Genomic DNA, 9434 nt, shown 5'->3' on the forward strand with positions numbered 1-9434 from the left:
ATCGTAATTAATCTGACAGTTTGGTGGAATGAACCGGACTTTGGGGGCAATAGTTGGCTCTAACCCCGCTTATATATTTACGGTCATTATGTTAAACCCTACAAATTTAAATGTCCATGAGTTAGACTTTTTCCGTTGGATAATTTTTGCCACAAAAGATATGGCCGAAGGTGAAGTTTAATCGGGATTTAAAAACCAAATTACTGAAGATTTCAACAAGGGAAAGGAAACTAGTGCTTGGTCTCCATAATGCCGTGTAAATATATCGCGCCCTTATTGTGACGTCAGCTAACAGTAAGGTTGCCTCGCTCTGAAAACCACAGAGTTTCTAAAGCCCGCATAGTTTCGACAAAACCTGCATAGAAGGCCACGCGCGAATGAACAACCTCCACTGCTGTGGATTTAGGTTTCGGAGGCTAAATAAACCTTTTGATCAATGAGGTGGATTCGACTTACCTATGAAGTTATTTTGTGACGTCACAATATCAACCCGACTCGTAAGGATGTAATATTTATTTATCAATTATACCTGAGTTTGTTGCAGAACAATAGGTTAACAAAGGAAGGCGTTTATCTTTCGAAAATCCACCACGCGGTAGTCGAAGCCCGATTGACTCCTGTGGGTTACAGCGTAAAACCCCAAAGTTTCACAAACCGTAATTTAATCCCGACAGACGGCTTTTGGGGATTTCTAAAGAGATGCGTAAACCCCCCCAGTGCCCCCTGGATTCTTCACGCTTGCTTTCAAAGTGTGCTCAACATCTCACAAACACATTTCTTTGCATTTTATACACGATAGTCCGGTGTTAAATGATTGTTAATCGATTTTAAATTCACATTTACTTGAAAACACGATGATCAGAATGAAGACAATGAACCTGGAACAAATATAAATCTTGTTGGTGTTTCACCGAAACAACCCAAAATATTTGTTTATAAAACTTACACAAATCTTGGATTCACTCTGATTGCGTCACTGGTGGTTACGTTAAGAACGCGTGGTGTGGCGACAAAAGGTGACCTCAGTTGCATTTTTGCATTGGGTAAGTTACATGGACTTGGTGAGTTTGACGGGAAGCTGTCGCATCTGTCACAAGTGCCTGGGTAGGAATCTCCTGGTAGTAGCGCCGCTATATTGCTCTCTGTGTAAAGGAAATATGGTCTCAGTGGTTTTCACTGTTTTTTATGCTTCCCCCCTTATTTGTGCCTCTAGTGTTTGCGCTGTCTTTGAATCGTTTTGAATGTGGGTGTGGCAGTAGCGAATAAACATGTCTTAGAGCAGAAACAAATTCCTTTTGGCCATTTGTTATAGGCATTACACTAGTGATTTGTTTGGTGGGAACAGTGCGTCTATAGTTGCATCCATTGGCTCTCTGTAAGGGTTCAAGTATTACACCTTGCGCTTGCGGCCCAAGTCGTTCTTTCAGTTGTAATATGACCTCACAGTCGTCAATTATTGTGACACAAACAACCGAATAATGTCATTGTTTGTGTGTCAGAGGAAGATGTTTACTTTCAATGTCAGGCCAATTTGTTGTAATTGAAAGTATGAGGGCAAAAGAAAGGTTTGGCCAAATTAAGTTTTTGAAGGCAGAGGATATTGTGAATAATTTGAAAGTGTCTGTTTCTTGTAAATGTGTTGTCAGACACTTGAAAAAACCAGCGCAGCTGTATTCTTTATTTCGTATTCCAGTCTTTCCCCAATAATTTACCCCTGCCACAAGTGTTGAGCCCTGCTGACGTAGATCATAAATTCCCACGCAAATATACAAACATGCGTTACTGAAGATGAAAGTTTAACCTGAATTAGAAACTTTAACTGTCAACATCATTCCAATATCTTCATGGTTAAGTAGATGGCAATGAACCACAACCGTACCAAGGAACTTGTCGGCAAGAAACCTTACCTGATGTAAATACAAAATATTAATTTGTGACCACTAGGTTCCGTTCGTGCAGTAACTTACAGTAATATTTGACAGGGGTGGTACCCAAACTACGTCACGGAATTCCCCTGCTTCAGCGTAACCAAGTGTTCCGCTCCCGCCTGCCACCCAGCGTTCATCGTGACCGAGAAATTCAAGGGCATTTTCAGGAAAGGGGATTGTTGTGGAGTCTGGTGAAAAATAAATCATCAAAACTTAATCATTCACTGGCGACGTCGACAAGACATGATTTTCTTGCTAATACAATCTAATACAATTTCACTTTTACAATTACAGAAAAACACTATAAAGTAAAATTGTTGTATAGCCACCGTCATATAACTTGTGTTGGTAAAAACAAGTTTGGTTTGTTTGTGAATAAAGTTTCCAATCTCCGTCTCTCGCCGCTCCCACCGGTCCAGTGTATTCCTCAAAACGAATTATCTTTGAAACAAAAATTATTTCTATGTTATTGCAGAGTGTGTATAAGCTGCAGACAGATGGCCACTGTCTGCAGCTAATACACAATTCATATCATTGGCTCCACTTTGCTTATTGCAGAGTGTTTGTCACAAGCAAATCAGGCGACATAATATTTCATTGTTTCTTCATGATTAATTGAAATTACCTGAAAATGATTCACATGGATATGAACTGGATGGCCCTCAGTCGGATGAGAGTTAAGAAGTTGCCATTCTTGCAGACTCCCTTCTTTCATTGTGTATCTGTAAAATAAACACTGTGTGGTAGAGTTATTAGGAGGGCTTTATTACGTAAACACTTTGTAGTAGATTGATTAGGAGGGCTTTATTACGTAAACACTTTGTAGTAGATTGATTAGGAGGGCTTTATTACGTAAACACTTTGTAGTAGATTGATTAGGTGGGCTTTATTACGTAAACACTTTGTGGTAGAGCTATTAGGAGGGCTTTATTACGTAAACACTTTGTAGTAGATTGATTAGGAGGGCTTTATTACGTAAACACTTTGTAGTAGATTGATTAGGAGGGCTTTATTACGTAAACACTTTGTAGTAGATTGATTAGGTGGGCTTTATTACGTAAACACTTTATGGTAGAGTTATTAGAAGGGCTTTATTACGTAAACACTTTGTAGTAGATTGATTAGGACGGCTTTATTACGTAAACACTTTGTAGTAGATAGATTAGGAGGGCTTTATTACGTAAACACTTTGTAGTAGATTGATTAGGTGGGCTTTATTACGTAAACACTTTGTGGTAGAGCTATTAGGAGGGCTTTATTACGTAAACACTTTGTAGTAGATTGATTAGGAGGGCTTTATTACGTAAACACTTTGTAGTAGATTGATTAGGAGGGCTTTATTACGTAAACACTTTGTAGTAGATTGATTAGGTGGGCTTTATTACGTAAACACTTTATGGTAGAGTTATTAGAAGGGCTTTATTACGTAAACACTTTGTAGTAGATTGATTAGGACGGCTTTATTACGTAAACACTTTGTAGTAGATAGATTAGGAGGGCTTTATTACGTAAACACTTTGTAGTACATTGATTAGGTGGGCTTTATTACGTAAACACTTTGTGGTAGAGTTATTAGGAGGGCTTTATTACGTAAACACTTTGTAGTAGATTGATTAGGAGGGCTTTATTACGTAAACACTTTGTAGTAGATTGATTAGGTGGGCTTTATTACGTAAACACTTTGTGGTAGAGTTATTAGGAGGGCTTTATTACGTAAACACTTTGTAGTAGATTGATTAGGAGGGCTTTATTACGTAAACACTTTGTAGTAGATTGATTAGGAGGGCTTTATTACGTAAACACTTTGTAGTAGATTGATTAGGAGGGCTTTATTACGTAAACACTTTATGGTAGAGTTATTAGAAGGGCTTTATTACGTAAACACTTTGTAGTAGATTGATTAGGACGGCTTTATTACGTAAACACTTTGTAGTAGATAGATTAGGAGGGCTTTATTACGTAAACACTTTGTAGTACATTGATTAGGTGGGCTTTATTACGTAAACACTTTGTGGTAGAGTTATTAGGAGGGCTTTATTACGTAAACACTTTGTAGTAGATTGATTAGGAGGGCTTTATTACGTAAACACTTTGTAGTAGATTGATTAGGTGGGCTTTATTACGTAAACACTTTATGGTAGAGTTATTAGAAGGGCTTTATTACGTAAACACTTTGTAGTAGATTGATTAGGAGGGCTTTATTACGTAAACACTTTGTAGTAGATTGATTAGGTGGGCTTTATTACGTAAACACTTTGTGGTAGAGTTATTAGGAGGGCTTTATTACGTAAACACTTTGTAGTAGATTGATTAGGAGGGCTTTATTACGTAAACACTTTGTAGTAGATTGATTAGGTGGACTTTATTACGTAAACACTTTATGGTAGAGTTATTAGAAGGGCTTTATTACGTAAACACTTTGTAGTAGATTGATTAGGAGGGCTTTATTACGTAAACACTTTGTAGTAGATTGATTAGGTGGGCTTTATTACGTAAACACTTTGTGGTAAAGTTGTTAGAAAGGCTTTATTACGTAAACACTTTGTGGTAGAGTTATTGGGACGGCTTTATTACGTAAACACTTTGTGGTAGAGTTGTTAGGTTGGCATTATTGCGTAAACAGTTTGTGGTAGAGTTGTTAGGAGGGCTTTATTACGTAAACACTTTGTGGTAGAGTTGTTAGGAGGGCTTTATTACGTAAACACTTTGTGGTAGAGTTGTTAGGAGGGCTTTATTACGTAAACACTTTGTGGTAAAGTTGTTAGGAGGGCTTTATTACGTTAACACTTTGTGGTAGAGTTGTTGGGAGGGCTTTATTACGTAAACACTTTGTGGTAGAGTTGTTAGGTTGGCTTTATTACGTAAACACTTTGTGGTAGAGTTATTAGGTTGGCTTTATTACGTAAACACTTTGTGGTAAAGTTGTTAGGTTGGCTTTATTACGTAAACACTTTGTGGTAAAGTTGTTAGGAGGGCTTTATAACGTAAACACTTTGTGGTAAAGTTGTTAGGTTGGCTTTATTACGTAAACACTTTGAGATAAAGTTGTTAGGAGGGCTTTATAACGTAAACACTTTGTGGTAAAGTTGTTAGGTTGGCATTATTGCGTAAACACTTTGTGGTAGAGTTGTTAGGTTGGCATTATTGCGTAAACACTTTGTGGTAGAGTTGTTAGGAGGGCTTTATAACGTAAAACTTTGTGGTAAAGTTGTTAGGTTGGCTTCATTATGTAAACACTTTGTGGTAGTGTAATTAGGTTGGCTTTATTACGTGAACACTTTGTGGATGAGTTATTAAGTGAGCTTTATTACGTAAACACTTTGTGGTAAAGTTGTTAGGTTGGCATTATTGCGTAATCACTTTGTGGTTGAGTTGTTAGGAGGGCTTTATTACGTAAACACTTTGTGGTAAAATTGTTAGGAGGGCTTTATAACGTAAACACTTTGTGGTACAGTTATTAGGTTGGCTTTATTACGTAAACACTTGGTGGTCAAGTTGTTTGGTTGGCTTTATTATGTAAACACTTTGTGGTAGTGTAATTAGGTGGGCTTTATCACGTAAACACTTTGTGGTAAAGTTATTAGGTGGGCTTAATTACGTAAACACTTTGTGGTAAAGTTGTTAATCGAATATTTGTGACATCTGAACGAAACGTACTTGTAATTTTCCTCATACGAATAATGCTCTCTGTTTAGACCGAATTCTGGAACAATCTCAACGGAAAACCTTCCCCCCACATTTGAATCGGTAACGCCATGCAAATCGCTGACGTAACCCGGTTGCTGGGGTAACGCGGTGTCGATTGCTGAAAAGCGTTCGTTTCCAATAACGCGAAGGGAAAGAAGCGTTCCGCTCCAACGCACACCGGTGCCGATTGATATGACGTCATCTTTAAGCGGGTTGGAACGGAGCTGGCAAACGCGAAATGAGTTAAGATAATGTTAAGGAATCACATATTATTTACCAGATATATTCCAGGTTGACTGCACATTACTATCCAGTCACATCTACCAGCGGGAACAAGAAAAGTTTTGTTCAATCTCTGCTTCCTAGCTTCGTTTAAATAAACACCGTCTATAGAAATCTCATACACCTCACAGGCAGGCTGTCCGCTAGAGGCGTCAACGAGTTCAACCTCAAGGGTAGGTCCCCCACCAGCGTTCGCCATTCTGTAATAAACAAAATTTACTTCGTAGGGATTTGAACCCTTGACCTTCGGACTACCCCAGCTTACCTAAATCTTTTAACTTGTCCAGTTGATATGTTTAAAACAGGTTCAATTTGTCCGTTTGTTGTGAAATAATCGACGCCATTGTTTTCATTTTCAATCCATTGTCTAAACGTCCCACCGTCGGAAACGTTGAAACGATTTAAACTGTTGACAAAGGTATGAAGTAGAATACGTGAGTGTTTGTAAACCACGCTTACTCGTCGACGAGATCCCCAATTTCATCCTGCACTGACGAGAACTGATATCTTGTTACAATATTTGAATAAAGCAAGGTTGGCTGGAAAAGAAGTTGGACGTCATCCTGGCAATTAAATGGACACGATACTGACTTCAGTTGTTCGCTTAACTCTGTTTCATCGTCTTCAACTATTATGAAACCGGCCATTCCACTGTGGACCTACCGAATATTGTACTTTTTATAAACGGGTTACTTACTTTCATGTTAACATCTACATCTACATTATATTTAAATAAACTTATTTCATTTGTGAGGTAAATTGTAATCATCTCACTTTCGTGATGTATCAATAAACAATTCTGTTTCGCACGTAGGCACAGGGGGGTTACCTGCAAACCCTTTTTCGCGTTATGTTAGAATAAATAATTTAATGCATTGTATCTGAATAGCGCGCACTAATTTTATTGATTTTGTTTTTTCCAAGTTAATATTATAACCCACTTTATCGATTTGATATATAATTCCATACTTTTAGTGGTTTCCACGTTACTCGTTATCATGAACTTAATCGAGAATGTATTTTCTATTCCGGATTAAATTATGAAACGAATCAAGGCGATCACGTGAGTGACAACATTGCCGGTCAGTGTGGATTTTTTTACTCCTGCCCAACGAATATCACTTTAATATTCAATGGATTTCTTCTTGTGTATAATTTGCATTGTTAAAATTTCAAGTTGTTTTCAACTAGATGACCTACAATGCAAAATGGTTGAGGACCAACGAGGTTCCCTGAAATGACATCATCAGAAGTTTCAACGTATTTGGTTTTCCTTCCTTTGTATTGATTTTGTGGCATTTTAACATCCTGGTTACTTACTTGAAACAAGGTTGCTCCATGTAAATGTGGGTGGTACCAGTAAGTTCCGGATGGCTGGTCACGCTCGATGGTATATTCGTAAGTAAATTCTTGTTGGGGATAAACGTGTACGAATACATTGTCCCCGGGGACCTGGGAAGAAGTTACCCATGTTGATAAACAAATTTGCAACTGGACGTCCCCGTATCGATTCCTTTCTTGTTTATTCAAAGGAAATGACAAAGTAATAAAATTTAAAGATCTGATAAAGGAATTCGTCATCGCCGCTAACTATATATTGATATGACACAAGTTACTGGTCTATAGTGTACCCATGTATTTTACCTCACTTCCGATGTGTAATCCGTGAGTGTGGAGGTTTGTGCTGTTTGGAAACCTTTGGTTGTTGTGACCAAAGTTATGGTCGGGATACTGCAGCCTATTTTCCTGACAAGAAATACACGGAATTTTCGTTAATTTTTGTTAAAACTCTTGCCCCGAATCTCATTAATGGACGAAGAAATTGACACCAAAATGAACTTAGAGAAATTGAAATACATTTCAATGACCTACCAGCCTGACTTTGACCTTGTCTCCTTTCCTAATGTTCCAAGTTGGGGCTGAGATGAATCCGTTGAACATTCTTCTTCTCAATCTCATCCAATCCACGACAAAATCACCAACATCAGAAATCAAATCTATTTCTAAAGATCCGTTAACTGAACGAACTTGACGCGGTTCCACCAAATCGTTTCCACCTAAATATACATAATTTCAATACCAACAGGTTTGTGAGTTACACCTGTGGGAAGCAACCTCTTAGCCGACACGGATGAGTAAAATTGCAAATATTTTGTTTTGTTGTCATTATGTCCACAAGCACTTGGCTTTGCCCTTCTGCAAACAAGCATCCAATCACTACTAGCACAAGCATCACGTTACAACACTTCTAAGAAATCTGCAAAAGTTAGGCAAGACATATTTATGATCATCTGCAAAATTTTATCCCAATTTGTCCTTTGTAAAAATATTTCTGGTTTCCAATTAGTTATCGCACGTTTTGTTCAAGTTAAAATGCGCAGACCGCTAGCTTTTCTATCGATCATTGACATCGAGAAACTATTGCTTGTTTATTTTTCACTTTAAAAAACCAGTTATTTTCCTAAATACCTCCAAAGATCGCTTGACAACCTTCTGCATTTATAGGGTTTGTAAAAACGTAATCTAAATGTTCCCCGCAGTTAATCTAGCTATGCGCATACACATAGATGAGGGGCTACGGAGTAAATATATGCAACGGATTTGAAGTGTGTTCATGCCGCCGAATACATGCGTACCTCGTGTGTTTACACGTGTAGCGACCTGTTGAACCGACCAACAGCAAATAAGGGACAGAAACACGTGGGTTTAAAGCTGCAAATTTGTGGGGGTTTATATCAACAAGAAATCACGATACTACTGGAATCTTTATTTCTAATAAACGCCAGAACTGCAAGTCATTTGACGTTATCTATGACAGTAATCTCAATTATTCGGATGACTTCGTCACATGTCACATGTCGTTTAAAGCGACGTATCCGGATTAACAAGTTCGCAAACATACAATGAAGCTTTGAAATACGCAAGGAGCCAACTCTGAGAGTTATGGATTGCAGGAGATTAGAAACTCACCGTGGTCTGGTGCTAACCTTACATTGTTACCCCATAGTGCACTTGAAATTATCTGTGTTCCTACCAAAGCACAAAGGATTGTCCATGATATATCGTGTTACTTCACCAACAATGCTGTTATATTCACTGCCATTTCTTTGTATTATCTCTACCTGTTGCAGGTTTGGGCCCTGAAGTCTAAAACATTTCAGGTAAAATCCTGACGAGTATCGAATGCCTGGCCTGCAAAGACAATCTCAGAATGGTAATGATTGGGGTCATTATTTCACACACATTTGAGGTTAAAATGTCAGGGTTTTCAAAGTATCACTAAATCAAAAATTGTAAATTCGTCAAAGAAATTATTTGATCGGTAATTTATGTTTTTTTAAGTTGTTTGAACATCACAACATATCAAGCTTAGCATTTAATAATGTTTAAACGATAGTTCAGGATCACGGTTTATTAACAAACTTGCACAGCATAATATAATGCAGGTTTGAAAGCCTAGTGGTGATATTCCAGCACAAACACATGAAACTTTCAAAAGGTTTTGTGCGTTAAAAATCCATTAGGTCCGAAGCCATT

At 37.9% G+C, this 9434-nt stretch overlaps 1 protein-coding gene across 1 annotated transcript; it reads right to left on the reverse strand.

Moving 5' to 3' along the window:
* Window positions 1-817: 817 nt before the first annotated feature.
* LOC145906389 (multicopper oxidase mco-like) lies at window positions 818-8064 on the reverse strand. Its single transcript, XM_082993804.1, has 14 exons — window positions 8013-8064; window positions 7770-7954; window positions 7542-7643; window positions 7218-7349; window positions 6357-6556; window positions 6163-6303; window positions 5893-6097; window positions 5586-5839; window positions 2554-2650; window positions 2255-2369; window positions 1968-2116; window positions 1802-1907; window positions 947-1142; window positions 818-878 (listed from the first exon to the last, which is right to left on the reverse strand). The coding sequence occupies exons 1-14, from the start codon at window positions 8062-8064 to the stop codon at window positions 818-820; spliced, it is 1995 nt and encodes a 664-aa protein (XP_082849930.1).
* Between the last annotated feature and the right edge of the window lie 1370 nt (window positions 8065-9434).

This window comes from Ascidia mentula, chromosome 6 (genome assembly GCF_947561715.1).
Source record: "Ascidia mentula chromosome 6, kaAscMent1.1, whole genome shotgun sequence".
Taxonomy (NCBI): domain Eukaryota; kingdom Metazoa; phylum Chordata; class Ascidiacea; order Phlebobranchia; family Ascidiidae; genus Ascidia; species Ascidia mentula.

What these genes read in the sequence shown, in the direction of transcription:
- LOC145906389 (XM_082993804.1), bottom strand. Translation starts at nt 8,064, where the DNA reads ATGACAACAAAACAAAATATTTGCAATTTTACTCATCCGTGTCGGCTA. An exon ending in ATGGAGCAACCTTGTTTCAA is followed by an intron (nt 6,557 to 7,217) that starts GTAAGTAACCAG and finishes AATATTCGGTAG; the next exon opens with GTCCACAGTGGAATGGCCGG. An exon ending in CACCCCTGTCAAATATTACT is followed by an intron (nt 1,908 to 1,967) that starts GTAAGTTACTGC and finishes TATTTACATCAG; the next exon opens with GTAAGGTTTCTTGCCGACAA.